Source organism: Antedon mediterranea, chromosome 4, assembly GCF_964355755.1.
Source record: "Antedon mediterranea chromosome 4, ecAntMedi1.1, whole genome shotgun sequence".
NCBI classification, from domain to species: Eukaryota; Metazoa; Echinodermata; class Crinoidea; order Comatulida; family Antedonidae; genus Antedon; species Antedon mediterranea.
In genome coordinates, this window is record NC_092673.1 from 26,763,294 (window position 1) to 26,779,649 (window position 16,356).

The 16,356-nt window shown below is 33.0% G+C and overlaps 1 protein-coding gene across 1 annotated transcript in view; it reads left to right on the forward strand.

Annotated features, from left to right (window-relative positions):
* LOC140047079 (ATP-dependent RNA helicase A-like) overlaps positions 1-16,356 on the forward strand; it is a 50,295-nt gene continuing 33,939 nt past the window's right edge. The window contains exons 1-8 of the mRNA XM_072091890.1: positions 1-405; positions 1,420-1,545; positions 1,800-1,940; positions 2,611-2,725; positions 3,123-3,292; positions 3,510-3,649; positions 5,297-5,343; positions 5,586-5,722. Of these exons, the coding sequence (XP_071947991.1) occupies positions 1,432-1,545; positions 1,800-1,940; positions 2,611-2,725; positions 3,123-3,292; positions 3,510-3,649; positions 5,297-5,343; positions 5,586-5,722 (864 nt within the window). The 5' untranslated portion in view covers positions 1-405; positions 1,420-1,431. The remainder of the gene's footprint in view (positions 406-1,419; positions 1,546-1,799; positions 1,941-2,610; positions 2,726-3,122; positions 3,293-3,509; positions 3,650-5,296; positions 5,344-5,585; positions 5,723-16,356) is intronic.

Below are 16,356 nucleotides of genomic sequence, written 5' to 3' on the forward strand. Positions count from 1 at the left end.
TTTATGATCCTGCATGGTGCTTGATTCACTGATTTTCTAATACTATCCCGGTCTTCCAATTTGTCTTCTTTTTCTTTTTTTTTTTTCAGTTTCTTTCTACTTGTGCATGTGCAAATTAATATAAAATCAACAATAATCATTTTAAAATGTCATTCAGCCAATTACATATTTGTAAAGTGAGACTTGACAATTTTGTCAAAAAAATAATGTAAAATTTATGATAAAGACTTTTAAAAGTATAAAATGTATTGAGGAATAATATTTCATAAAAAAAAAAAGTTAATTTTTTTACCCCAAAATAATTTCGAAATTATCTCAGTCGTTGGTGGCGCTATTTCAAATTGGTTTGTTGTGTTGAATTGTTTTCGCGTGTTTTATGTTTAGTAGAGTGTGTGGGGAGGAGTAGTAAGAATTGCTTGTTTATCTTTTAAAATAAATATAATAATTAACCTATTATAATAAATAGTGTTTGTCGCTATTTCCGCCACTTATTTTCGGCACGCCTTAATTGTATCTAGCTAGCTAGAATAGAGGACAGAGAGGCTAGGCCTCCAGCCTACTCTACTCGGCCCCGCTCTAGGCCTAGCCTAGTCTAAGATTGTAATCTAGGCAGCCAGGTAGCAGAAAGATTCTGCCCACTCAGGGACGTTTCGACCAGGGCCGTTTCGACCAGTGCCGTTTCGGCCTATTCAATCGTGTTTCGAAGTCCATAAATTAATGGGTAGGATGTAACATGTGTAGGCCTACTGTATAATTATAAAGTTCAATAATTTTTATTTGTATTATAAATAATTTTACTGGATGATAAAATAAAATAAAATGCTGACGAAGAACAAGATAGACCTGGGGCCCAAAGATACATTTTGGAAACTCAATTTGTATTGTTCAAATATAGTGTGAATTACAATAGAAAACCACAGCTTCCAGAAGACTAGTTTTATTTTATTTATTTATTTTATTTTTATTTATTTTATTTTATTCAATCAAAACCAACAGCGATAAATACCGCCACTAACAGGTTTGAAACATAAAACAATACAACATCAAAAACGGTTTTCTCACAAACAAGGCACACCTCAAAATTGAACTACATCCACCCCTGAAGTTGTATATTAATAACAATAAATTGATTCTTTAGGGCAACTTCGGCCTATCCCTACACATCCCAGGCCAAATAAGGTAACTTGGGCCTATCCCTACACATCCCTGGCCAAATAAGGCAACTTGGGCCTATCCCTACACATCCCTGGCCAAATAAGGCAACTTGGGCCTATCCCTACACATCCCAGGCCAAATATGGCAACTTGGGCATATCCCTACAGTCCGTACAAAATTTTGGTGATAAATTTTAATAAAAGTGGCAAGAAAAATATATATATTTTTTCTCTTAACGTATTAGTAAAATTGTATGTTTTTCAGGAACATTTAAACATGTCGGCTATGATGAAGAATTACTTATACCAATGGTGCGCTAAACAGAAAGTAGTTCCCCAGTATGATGTGCGGCCCTCTGGACCAAAACATCGGCAGCGCTTTATGTGCGAGGTGAGAATTAGGGAATATCCCTTATATAGGCCAAATTTCAGTAATATAGATAACAGTGTACAGTATTTAGATACTCAATAATACAAAATTACATAATAAAACAAATCAGCCAATCAAAGATGCCAACAAACAAAAGGCATAGTTATAAACACACTCCTTAAAAAGCTGAAACATGCCATATTAATACATTGATATTGAGACAGTTTTAACTTGATTTTGAATAATATGAGTATGTATTTGTAATGTTTTTATAGGTTCGTGTAACTGGACACAGCTACACAGGTTGCGGGAACTCTACATCCAAGAAAGATTCACAAACGAATGCTGCCAAAGACTTCTTACAGTATCTAGTCCGTACAGGTGTTCTGCCACAATCAGAAGTTCCATCTTTACAGGTACAGATAAAGTACTTTACCACTTTTTAGTAGCGTTTCAGAATACCATCATTTTAGTCCTATTTCACCATCACCAAGTTAGTACATTCTTATTTTAGTATCAATATGATCTTTAAATTACAATGTTGTCAAATTTATATCACAGTCTAATCATGGAGATGTAATTTAACTTATAGCTCCATGGTCTAATTATCATTATTATTACATCATTCATTTCATTAATCTTTTATTTTGGTAAAAGTGCTCATAACATATCCATAACAAATAAATAACATAAAAAAAAAAGAAGAAACTAATATAAACATCTAAACAACTATACCTAGTAAGTTGTCAATGTTATCATCATAGTAAAGCGTGGTTCCCATTAGCGACGCAACACAAGGACGTAACGCAACGTAAGTGAATTGACCAATCACAAGCGATGGCTTATTCGCTTGTGATTGCTAACTGTCTATAACTTCGCTTGTCATTGGTTAAAACGCTTGCGTTGCGTTTACGTCCTTGCGTTACGTTCTAGTGGGAACCAAGCTTAAGTGGACAATCACTACTGTACCATCAGAAACATATCTATAAATTTCATCTATAAATATAAACTGTAATTGTTGCCTCAATCATCTCAATATTATCAATTTTCTTATTATATATATATAAATTGGTATCTGTAATTTAGTTAACCGGTGGCTTGGAAGAGACAGACCTTGGAGGGCATGATAGTGGCTCTGGTCCTGCAGACCTACCAGAGGGCGCTGCTCCTGCACCCCATGTAGCACTAGCTGCAGAGATGGGTAAGTTTACCTTGTTACAACTTGGCTTTAAATGTGCAAGAAGTAAATGACGACACAAAAAATAAACTACGGAAGAGAAATTAAGCAAATGGTCGCATGTGGCCAAGGATTACCAATAGTAAATTAAATACACCCAAGAAACCAGCAGTATTTGAAAGCAATGTTACCCACCAAAATTAGCACTCTATCAAATCTATTTAGACAATTTTAGGCTTAACTGCAATTCAAATTTAAATTGTGTCACTATTTTTCCTTCTGGAGTAAGAGCAGTTTTGATGGAGTAAGAGCAGTTTTCTGTTTGGGCTTATGCCTATTACTTGCTCCTGGCAAGATGAATTGTGAAATGTACTTTTATAAACTTTTTTGCCGAATAAATATTATTATTATTATTATGTAGGTATGTCCACAAGTGGAATGAAGAGCAACCTTCAGATGGGTTATGACATGGCACCCGGCCCACCTGGACCCCCTGGTGGTGGTGGTGGTGGTGGTGGTGGTGGAGGAGGTGTTCCAGGCTACCAACTTAACTTCTTTGATAGACAAGGAGAAAAAAGAAGATTAGAGGAAGTAAGAAAGGTTTTATCAGTAATGAATATGCAAAGCGATTTGCTGGTGAACATGCTTGCATACCATTTCTAAGTGCTTGGGTTCAAATCCTGGCCCAGTCACAGTATTAGGATGGTTTTTGTCACCAAAAATAGTCCTACTTTTGTATTTATTCAACCTTATTTATAGAGGGTGACCCTAAACAGCACTATATTTTAACTTTTCCCCTTTATTTTAGTCTGAAAGCATTGATGTGAATGCCGGTATCCATGGTAACTGGACGTTGGTGAATGCTAAATCTCGTCTTCATCAGTATCTACAAATGAATAGACTACCAGCAGATTATAAGTATAGTATGATTGGTCCTGATCACAACAGGTACTCACGCCTACAAGGTCTTATACTGCTTACTAAACAAAGGGTGCTATTATTACTACTACAGTAAACCCTTCCTTTAGTACACCCATATTTAGGATGTATGTTGTGTCCCGAATATGTCCCCATAATAGAGGTTCTACTGTAAATAGGTGGGGACCTTTTGTCCATTATTTCCTTGAAAAGGCTATTTTAATTGCTTAATATACTCATGGAAAGGCCATCTTTATGATACGTATGACTCATAATATGGGTTGAGAATATCTCAGGTCTATAGGTCTTCTTATGAATATTCATTAAACTTAAGATATCCTCAGAATATTAATGAATTATGCATGAGTTGAATCTGTTATTTTTACAATAATTTAAACTTTTACCAAATCCTTATACATTTTGTAAATGTTGATAGGGCATGTGCACTACTGATTTATATAATTTTTTTTATTTTACTTGTATTTTTCCCAATTATTTTTTACATCTGTATAACCTATGTTTTTACCAAGGTAACCTTGCAAGGCAAAATTATTGTAATTGTTGAATATTTATGAGGATTATCAATAATCTCTTGAATATTCATATATCATATACACATTTGGCTGTATTACTTATGAAATGTATTACTCATGAATATGTATGACTTATTATGAATTGTGCATATAATCAGTCATGGATATTATTATAATATTTGCTAATTATGTTCATGACTATTGTGAATATTTATAGTACTTGTAGATATTTCATCAATATTCATGAGCAAAGAAATCATGAATATTCATGAGGAATCATAAATAATTAAATTGCTATTAAATTAGACTTAGAAGTCTATAGTTTGAAACATTCTAAAGATTTCTATTGAATATGTAAAAAGAAATAAGGAAATTTGATACAGATAATGCATATATAAAGCTCTCAACGACAACGACTGTTGCTATCATGTGATCCCAGATGGCTTCATTCATTGGCTATTAGAGTCGCATAATTATTATCTGTGTCATCTTTTCTGCATTCTACTTGTTAGTTGCCAACAATGTTGCCTTGCAAGGTTACCATGGTGACTGTAGCTGTCATCGTTCCACCAATCAGGTTGGTTGTAATTAAAATGCATAATGCTACTACTAATCAGTATATTCATTCTGTATAGATACAACTTTGATTTATTAAGTATTTTGTGGATACATGTTTATTACTGAGCCAAGCTAGATTTGAATCAACCCCCAAATTTAGCATAATGTGCATGCAAAATTAAACTTGTGGGTTTAAGCTCTGCCTACACTATCCAACGATCTGCCCATATATTGACATGATGTCATATCACTACCATAATTGGTCAATATCACTACCATATTTGGGCACATCATACTTTTTTGGTCAAATTAATTTGATAGTGTAGACAGAGCTTTAGGCCTACCGATTTCACCAGTTTAATCCTCACATTTCAGGCCTAAAACCCAAGTTCTGAAATTAACAGGGGTGAGCCTATACTGGTGAACATGCATAATATTAGGGCCTAAAGAGAGCATACAATTCTACATTAAATTTATTAGAAGTGGGAATCAAATGAGACAAAAGAAAGATTATGGTTAATTAATTGTGTGTTTGTTATTTGTTTGAACATGAATTGATTGAATGTTTTTTTCACTGTTTGCTTAGGAGCTTCGTTGCCGAGTTGTCGATATTCATCAAACCACTGAGAAAAAGTAAGTCACATTCTTCATTTCAATCCTCAAATCACATTGGCGTCCACTTCAGTTTATTGATTCTTGAACAAAAATAAATTGTTATGGATTTGTAAGGCCCAAAAGTCTGTGAAACAAGATCAAGGAAAGGAAGGAAGAAAGTGGATGTTCATGCCAGAACACAAACCAAAATATGGGGATATGCCCTCCTCACTAACTCAAGTTCAAAAACAATTTTCAACACAAATTTTTGTCAATGTTAGCAATCCATGCACGAGAAAACGGTTCCAACAAGAAGACGGCTTCAATTGCTTGTGCTTTATCGTTAGTAAGACAGCTGTATCATCTTAAACAGATTGAGGGCTATACCGGTGAAAAGAAACCCAAGAAGGCGGAAACGGTAAGTACAGTAAAACCCTATTAATAGGACACCTTTGGGACCAAAGTGTAATAAGGGTGTAGCCTAAATAGGAGTTGGCCATATCATGACCCAACAAGTGTAATAGAGGCCCTGTGGGGTTACTTTTAAATATTTCCATATGGTGAGGTGTCGCATTTACGGGTAGTACAAGTGTGGGAAAATATGGAGAGTTGGTAGCACAAGTGTGGGAAATGACAGGGTGAAATTAGTAGTTTAAGTCCCTGGCCCGCCCACCCGTGTCAAAATGTAGAAGGGTACCCTGGATAGGGGTTGGCCATATCAGGACCAAACAAAGTGTAATAGAGGTGTAGCCTAAATAGGAGTTGGCCATATCAGGACCCAACAAAGTGTAATAGAGGTGTAGCCCGAATAGGAGTAGGCCATAATGTTAAAACATATTTCCGCAGATTCAAGAAAAAGTGAAAGAAAGTGTCCACTTGATAGAGGTACCCTAGATAGGGTTGGCCATATCAGAACCCAACAAAGTGTAATAGAGATGTAACCTAAATAGGGGTTGTTCATATCAGGACCCAGCAATGTGTAATAGAGGGGTACCCTGGTTAGGGGTTGGCTATGTTGTTAAAACATATTTCTCCTGATTCTCTCCCAAGTAAAAGTGTCCCCTTAATAGGAGTATCCCAAAGGCTGGTTCTACTGTATATAAATTGAATTGCCCTTACCCTACAGTGACCAGGATGTTAAACATTGTTGCCATCAAGCACATATTTATTTTCCCATAATGCAGAGGTCCCAACTTGGGAAAGTCCATTCGCAGGAGATTTTGTCGTGAACCACATTCAATTCGTCGGGGCGTCGAAAGTCAACGCGCGGGGAATCGAAAATCAACACGCGTGTCGTTTACGTCTCCTAATTAACTAAATATGTTACATATACAGTATATACAATATTTACACATAAGTTGGTTAAATTTTTACATAGGTTTATCCATCATTATTTTTACATTCTTATTTTTTTTATGGACACATCCTCAGTACAAAGAATTAAAAAAATATATACTGTATTTTAACTAAAATTCAGTAACTTAATTACATAATGTACAATATTTACACATGATAGTATTGCCAAATAGAATTTACTCATTTTTTTTAGGCACAGGCCTAGCATAGGGCTTCTACTAGGCCCTACCTAGCTAGCTAGTACCATTTTAAAACCCAAAAACAATCGAAATAAACTATTCCGAATCCGTCTTATGCTACATTACGCGAGTTAACATATTATTTCAGATGAAAAACATTGAGTTTTATATTGTTTTATCCATACGTAATTACACTGGCATTAAAAATATAACATTAAAATGTAGGCCGTTTATGAGCTATTTCGCCGATTTCTTATCGCTGGGAAATTCCCCACCATCGACATCGATCGATCGAGGAGTAGGCCTAGGCTAGAATAGAATAGAGGCCTAGCGTGCATGCCGGAACGGGTGGATTATTGCAATATAAATAACAAGTTTGAACAAAAGAGCTTACGACAATCTTAGGTAAATTTTTATTAAACGTAGGCCTACTTGCTTGGCGAATCCATATGCCTTTTAAATCATTTTAACATGTTCGTATTATCGGATCGTACAGTAAAACCAAATAAAACACCGCCTCAACAACCTCGTGCGATGTGCGATCTGTTGTTCTTTGCAGCGGATCAACATTGGTAGAGTCCATTAATTATGAGGGTGTTTCAAAATGTAGTAACTATTAAAAACGTGTCTCAACCACTGTGTAATCAAAGCGTTTATTTAGTTAAAACTTGAATCTTCCCAAAATTGATAATCGCGTATTCCGGTTACCACGTGATTGATTCACGGTTGGTTGCACGCTTCTTGTTTTTTCTACGTCCGGCGTGTAGTACCGTGCATGTTTATATTATTGTTACGGTTTAACAAAGGCAGTGCATACAAATAAAAATACAATAATAGACCACGGAGACTGCATGAATAGACATTGTTTCAACATCCTGCCTCACTTTTGTATTGACTATTGTTGACCTGGGCTGAGCCTGGGTGTAACCGTAAATAAATTTGGCCAAAAATATGGGGAAATTTGAAAATGCGGTAAAAAAATCAAAATGCGGTAGAAAACGTCGAGATAGCGGTAGCGCGGTAGATGGGTACTAAAAGCGGTAGACTACCGCGAGTAGCGGTAGACTTGGGACCCCTGCATAATGCATTGCTTTCTTCAAGAACTTGGTTGGCCCTCAGCATCTTCACATAATGAGTTCTGGTAAGATGCACTGTTGCCCCATATATAGCTGATTTACCATGGTGAAAAGAATGTTATAAAAAGACTGCATAATCAAATACACAAGAAAACTAGATCTCACCATCAAATAGTTTATTACTAATAGTGTCCCATAATAACAATACTGTTGTATTATTATTACTGTTTATTCAACTTCAGTTATGTGATTAACATTTGTTACATTTTTTACACTTGCAATAATTTCTAACTTATTTATAAAAAATGGAAAAATATCACAATAAACTAAATAAATATTAAGTTTAGTTATCAAGAAAATATACAATTTACACAAAATAAATGCAAAACTTAAAACTGTATATCACATTGAGACAAAATAAATGCAAAACTTAAAACTGTTATAAAGAAAATATCACATGTACACCAAATGAATGCAAGAAAATATCATTGAATTCAAAATTTTAAAATATTATTTAGTATATCAAATGAATGAAAAACTTAAAATGCTTCAAGAAAGTATTCAGGGTATTCACGTTCAACAATCAATTATTGCTGAAAATGTGATTTTACTTAATATTTTATTTAGTCCATTTCATCAAACAGATACTATATTATTCTATGATTTCATTCATATAACATTAGATTAATTTCATCATAATATATATTTGAGATATTTAATTACTGTATCTGTACACAATTTAATAATTAAATATTTCAATTTTGTTTTCTCCCCATTCTGATATGGCAATCCTGCGTGGGTGACTTGAAATGACACATAACTGATAAAATTCTTTGTTTTCACTGATTATTTTGATGAATTTTCCATCACTACTAAATAGTTTTACTTTGCCATTACATACTACAAAGATGTTATCATCATCATCAACTACAAATAACCATGATGAGTACCACCCAGGAAAATCATCTTCTTCTTCATCTATTAGTACTTTCATTGACTTGTTGTCCTTATCATATAATAGTACTTGATCATTTTCATAATCTAGTAGAAGCACTTGACCAGTTTTGGTAAGTGTAACATCACTGTATGTTTGTTGTTGTCCTATTTTCATTAACTCCTCACCACTATTAATGTCAAATGTTAAAATGCAACATTCAGTTGTCCAATCTGCTACATACACAACATTTGTTTCCTCATCTACATGGATACCAAATGGGTATTTCAATTTACCTTTGCCGATTGATTTGATCATTTTACCATTCATATCACATACTTGAATGCATGTACCAATCCCATGATCACTGAATGCTATTTTGTCATTCTTCATTTTGTACATTCTGTAAACTTCAACACCTTCTGGTAGTATTATTTTGTTTACATATTTTCCTGATTGTTTGTATTTGTAAATTTCATTTGTCCAACAGGAAATCAGCAAATCACCATCATCACATTTGACCAGTCCTGTAGGTCTAACATCAAGGTTAATTTCATTTACCAATCCTTCCTTCTCTACTCTGATACTAATTGGGGATTGGTTGATTGGTGTATCATTAATGTGTACATTTAATGTACAGATTCCTTCAGTTGTACATACTCCTCTTATAACATAATTGTCATTGTTATCATCTTCAACAAGAGCCTTGTTGGTTTCTCCTGAAGGTAGTGTCCATGTTGCTTTCAGTTGATTTGGTAGAATACATGTTTGTGGTTTTCTGATTTTAATTGGTTGACCTTGCGTCACTGCTTCTGGTGCTTTAAATGTCAAATAGTCTATAACTTGTGTTACATTTCCTATGTTGTCTTGTTTCAGCAAATCAATTTGATTTCTGTTTTCAAAGAACGAAATCTTTCCATTGTCTTGTGGCTTGGTTTCTATAGAATTATCAATTTGATCTTTCAGTGTTGTTAATGCACTTTCACTTAATGTCATAGCAGTTGCTGGTTCAATCTTTACTAACTCATCAAGAAATTCCTCATTTTCTTTTAATTCAGATTTAATTTCCCGTAATTTCTTCATGTGTCCGTCATTTACAGCTGTATAATTTTCATAAATCGCTTGAACCTTTTTTTCCATTTTATCTCCATTTTTCTTGATTATGTTCATCATTTCCCGAACTTCGTGTCTAATACCTTTTAAACTTGTTTCTTTACTTTCTTTAAGTTTCTCAGCAATCATGTTACCAGATTGTATTCCATAGTTTAGTTTGTTTGTGTATTTATCAGCAGCTCTTTGTAACTCTTTTGCCGTCTCTTTAAATATATTGAATGCTTTTACAATATCAATTGGTTTATGGTCTGCTGTTGCCTGGTGCTCTGTTATTGAACAATTTATGCATATTGGCACTTTACATGTTGTACAGTACATCTCTAGTGGCTTATCATGAGTAGAGCAAATGGCTGGTTTTAATAATGCAAATTGCTGTGGCGTCATTGACTGCACTTCTTCTGCTGAGAGTAGAGTATGTTTTTTTAAAATTTTCAGCATTTTGTGATGGTTGCTACAGTTGTGGCACAAGTAATGTTCACATTCCTGGCAGTAATGTTCAACCTCTTTAGTTTCACAAATACATTTCACTTCTGGTTTCTTTGCCAATTCTGGATTGTTAGCTGTCGCCATCCTGTAATTAGTAAAATATAATTTTTGTTTTATTTGGTGATTATATTTTTAATGCTGATACTAATCTTCTATACTGGATTGTGATTATCAGTAATTGTTATAATATCGTGTCCATTAATTCCTATTGTATAAAAATTAGTGTTAAAATTTACCTGGAAAAATCTGGTACTGCAGAGCTTTTGTGTTACGTGCTGATGTGGCCGTTTCAAAATCAAAAGTGAGGTATTCTTTAATCGCGTCATGGGAAGTAGTTAGTATGGGTAAATCATTTACTGTATGTCAAATAAAGAACAATGTCAAAAGATAAAAGCCTGGATACTAAAGATTGTTAAAAAATGTGATCACTACATTTATTTACTTTTATATAACAACCATGGCACACTATCTTGCTGGTTTTTATTCTTTTTGAGCTCAACTGTTTTACAAATATGGTAAAATGAACATCATCAGGGTTTTATTCCCTCATGCAAGCAAATGTATGTCAGCTTTGATAATTTATGCTTTGTCAGTCATTTAGATAGCATAGTCTCAAGTCCAAAGCATCTACTAAAAGTCAGTGTACTGTAGATATTTTTAATGCGAGTCAAGTTAGATAATCTTCTATATTTTCATAACTAATTTTTAACTTTATTCACATCATACAAACAGTACAATATGTAAAAAAGGAGCAAAAAAATAGCTTTCACTAATCGAGGATTGACTCCTATCACGAACAAATGTCATTGCTGTCCAAAATTTTTTATTGCCCAACATTTGTCAACTTACCATACATTTTACAATCAAATAGTTCTTTAAAAATGTTTAAATATAAACAAAAGTGATATTTATTTTATTTGTGTATTTTTCACTGATTACATTGTTTTTTTTACACTTCATTAAAAAGTTATATTATAAATTGAAATTTACTTAAAAAGTAAGTTATACAGGAGTTCATTACATCACTCAGTTGAAGAAAGCTTAAAACTGCAAATCATTAATTATTTATACTTAAAACTTGATCCACAATTGTTTTAACATGTTGCATGAAGTAAATTGTAGCTTGTCTTCTTATGTAAACATGTTCTAGCAATTTCTGCTTTAAACAATGTTTTGCAATTATTATGCTGAAAATGTAGTTTTACTTATTTTTAGGCTTTCCTAGTGATTTATATTAGATTTATTTCAAGATGAATTTGTGAATTTAATAATTTGTAAAATTATTTAATAATTTACTATTTTGATATTCTTATCATATACATCAGAAATGGCAATCCTGCGTGGGTGACTTGATATGACACATAGATGTAGTGGATCAGATCTACTGATTCTCTTGATGAATTGTCCATCACTATTAAATAGTTGTAGTTGGTTGTTACTTGATACAATGATGTTATCCTCATCATCAACTACTATTGAACGTGGCCAGAACACCTCACCATCTTTATATCCTGTATCCATTAGTACTTTAAATGAATTGTTCTCCTTATCGTATACAAATATTCGATTATTCACCAAATCTAGCAGAAGAGCTTTTCCAGTTTTTGTAAGTGTAACATCAGAGTATTCATATTTACCTCTATTTTGTTGTTCTATCTTCATTAACTCCTCACCACTATTAATGTCAAATATGAAAATGCAACATTCAGTTGAGTCTGCCACATACACAACATTTGTTTCCTCATCTACATGGATACCAAGTGGATCTGTCAATTTACCTTTGCCAATTGATTTGATCATTTTACCATTCATATCACATACTTGAATACATTTATTACCCCAATCAATAAATGCTATTTTGTCATTCTTCATTTTGTACATTCTGTAAACTCTCACACCTTTTGGTAGTATTATCTTGTTTACATATTTTCCTGATTGTTTGTATTTGTGAATTTCATTTGTCCAACAGGAAATCAGCAAATCACCATCATCACACTTGACCAGTCCTCTAGGTTTGACCTCAAGTTGAATTTCATTTACCAATCCTTCCTTCTCTACTTTGATATTAATTGGTGATTGGCTGATTTGTGTATCATTGATGTGTACATTTAATGTACAGATTCCTTTAGTTAGACATACTCCTCTTATAACATAATTGCCATTGTTATCATCCTCAACAAGAGGATTGTTTGTTTCTCCTGAAGGTAGTGTCCATGTTGCTTTCAGTTGATTTGGTAGAATACATGTTTGTGGTTTGCTGATTTTGACAAAAATTGGTTGACCTTGATTCACTGCTTCTGGTGCTGTAACTTTCAGATATTCTACATTTCCAATCTTATTTTGTGGCGTCATTAACTGCATTTCTTCTGCTGAGAGTAGAGTATGTTTTTCATTCATGGGAAACATTTTATGATTGTTGCTACAGGTGCGACACAAGTAATGTTCACATTCCTGGCAGTTATAGTGTTCTACCTGTTCTTTAGTTTCACAAATACATTTTATTGTGACTTTATTTTCAATTTCTGGATGTCTAACTAAGATCCATAATATGTTCCTTCTCGCCTATATCTGTCTCTGTCGCCATCCTGCAATAATAATCAGTATAATTATTATTTTTTGCTTGTTGTTTAACATTTGGTTGTAGTTTTAGGAGTGAGTGTAATGATGTTATTAACACTGACCATGTCTTTGATGGGATTTGGCAAAGTTGGAAGATAACTTAGTATAGATCGGCTGATAACGTGATGACGTTGATTGTGAACAAAAGGAAGATGGTAGTACAAACCCAATGGAAAGAACAATGCGAATAAAGAAGTAAAAATATTCATTGATTCCTTTTGTATAGTATTTTAATTTGACCCTTATAGATTGAAGTAGAAATTTACCAACTTTATAAACCGATCATAACTCTTATTCTCAAATTATAATCACTTCTGCAACTTGATTTATAGAACTTGTTATATGGTAATCCTATATTGTACAAAATGAGTATTATAAATTTACCTTTACAATCTTGTACTCCTGAGGTTTTGTGTTACATGCTGACGGGCCTTTGAAATCAAAAGTTGAATATTCTTATTACTGTAAGGTACAGTAGTTAAATCATTTACTGTAGTTAGTCAATAAAGAGTAATCTCAAAGTGTGGATACTAAGATTTTATCGCTGGATTTATTTACTTTAACCAAACAGCCATGTCTATGCTATCTTGCTTGTTTTTAATCTTTTGAAGCATTTACAATATGCTGTAAATGAACAGCGCCACATAATTGTCAGGCCACTAATTTGCCCTCATGTAACAAATGTATAGATTAGTTATTTTTCACCTTTGTCACACCCACTAAATAAGCATAGTCCAAAGCATTTTAATGCTTAAAACTGTATTATTTTTTATTATCTCTACAAGTGTAGCATAATCATAATGTTATACAAAGATATACAGTACTAAATTACACAACAAACTACATTCTACCATCAAATAGTTTATTACGATAGTGTCGAAGCAATATCCTGAATGTACTATTTATCAATTTCAGTTGCTTGATTATTGTTTTTTACAACTCAAGTTTAATTAATTTTATAAAAAATAAATTTAAAAAGTGCTGAACAAAATATTTTGCAATTTTTCAGTACTACTAATCTTTTTGAGAAAGTATTAGATTATTAATATGCTATAAAAACCCTAAGTACTTGTTGTCTCTTAAACCTACAGTGGTCTACATATCATATATCAATTTATTTTAAAATAAAATATAAATTTGTTTCACGGCAAATATAAACTTTTAAAATGCATTTATAAATTCTCACTGCAATATCAATTCGGTTCACAGCAATATGAGCTTAAAACTGTTATCAAGAAAATATTCTGTTTGTTTTTTCAAATAGACTCTTATTATTTACTCGTAGATAAAGTAGGATCCAAATGAATTTATTTCAAGTGATACAATATTGTAGTAAAAGTATCTACAAAAGTATCTAAAATACTGTAACCTAAAATTAACTTGTCTTTTGGGTAACCTTTTTTTTGTGATAAAATTGTGCTTCATTTATACTTCATTTTAGGTTGTTTCAGGGTCATTGATACTGCTTGTTATTTATTCTTTTCTCTATAATTGTGGAAATTAACGAATCTGAATATTAATAATTAAACAGTTTGACTGTATTATCATATAAATCTGATATGGCAATCCTGCGTGGGTGACTTGAAATGATGCACAACTGATATGCATTAATAGTTCCACTTATTTTTTCGATGAATTGTCCATCACTACTAAATAGTTGTAGTTTGTGTTCACTTGATACAATGATATTATCATCATCATCAACTACAACTGCATATGGCTCCATCACCTTACCATCTTCATATCCTTTATCTATTAATACTTTAGTTGAATTGTTCTCCTTATATATTAATGCTTGATCAGTTATCAAATTTAGTAGAAGCACTTCACCAGTTCTTGTAAGTGTAACATCATTGTATCCAACTTGACCTTGTTGTCCTATCATCAACTCTTTACCAGTAGCAATGTCAAATTTAAACAGACCATATCCAGCTTTGTCATCTGCTACATACACAACCTGTTCTACCTCATCTACATGAATACCATTGGGTGTTTTCAATTTACCATTGCCAATTGATTTGATCACTTCACCATTCAAATCAAAAACTTGAATGCATTTATTACCAGCATCACTGAATGCTATTTTGTCATTCTTCATTTTGTACATTCTGTTAACTCTCACACCTTCTGATAGTATTATCTTGTTTACATAATTTCCCGATTGTTTGTATTTGTAAATTTCATTTGTCTGACAGGAAACCAGCAAATCACCATCATCACACTCTATTATTCCTGAAGGACAGCACTCAAGTTTAATTTCATTTTCCATTTTTACAAGTCCTTCTTCCTTAACTTTGATATTAATTGGTGATTGGCTGATTGGTGTACCGTTGATGCATACATTTAATGTACAGATTCCTTCAGTTGTACATACTCCTCTTATAACATAATTGTCATTGTTATCATCTTCAACAAGAGCATTGTTTGTTTCTCCTGAAGGTAGTGTCCATGTTGCTTTCAGTTGATTTGGTAGAATACATGTTTGTGGTTTGCAGATTTTTATAACAATTTGTTGACCTTCAGTGACTGCTACTGGTCCTGAAATTGTTATATTGTCTAGAAATATATTTCCTATGTTGTCTTGTTTCAGCAAATCAATTTGATTTCTGTTTTCAAAGAATGAAATATGTCCATTATCATGCGGCTCAATTTCTATAAAATTATTAATTTGATCTTTCAGTGCTTTTAATGCACTTTCACTTAATGTCATAGCAGTTGCTGGCTCACTCTTTACTAACTGATTAAGAAATTCCTCATTTTCATTTAAATCGGATTCAATTTCTCTTAGTTTCTTTATGTGGTCATCATTTATAGCTGTATATTTTTCATGAAGCTCTTCAACTTTATTGTTCAGTTTATCTTTATTTTTCCTAATTATTTTTTCCATTTCCTGAACTTGGTTCTCAATATCTTTTAAACTTGTTTCTTTACTTTCTGTGAGTTTGTTGGCAATCCTGATACATGATTCTATACCATGATATAATTTATCTCTGTCTTTATCAGCAGTTTTCTGTAACTTTACTGCAGTTTCCTTAAATGTTTGGAATGCATCTGCAATATCAATTGAGTCATGATCCGTTCCCTTGTGATCTTTTACTGAACAAATATTACATATTGGCACTTTACATGTTGTACAGTACATCTCTAGTGGCTTATTATGAGTAAAACAAATGGCTGTTTTTAATAATGCAAATTGCTGTGGTGTAATTGACTGCACTTCGTCTGCTGAGAGTAGAGTATGTTTTTTGGTTATTGGAAGTAGTTTATGATGGTTGCTACAGGTGTGGCA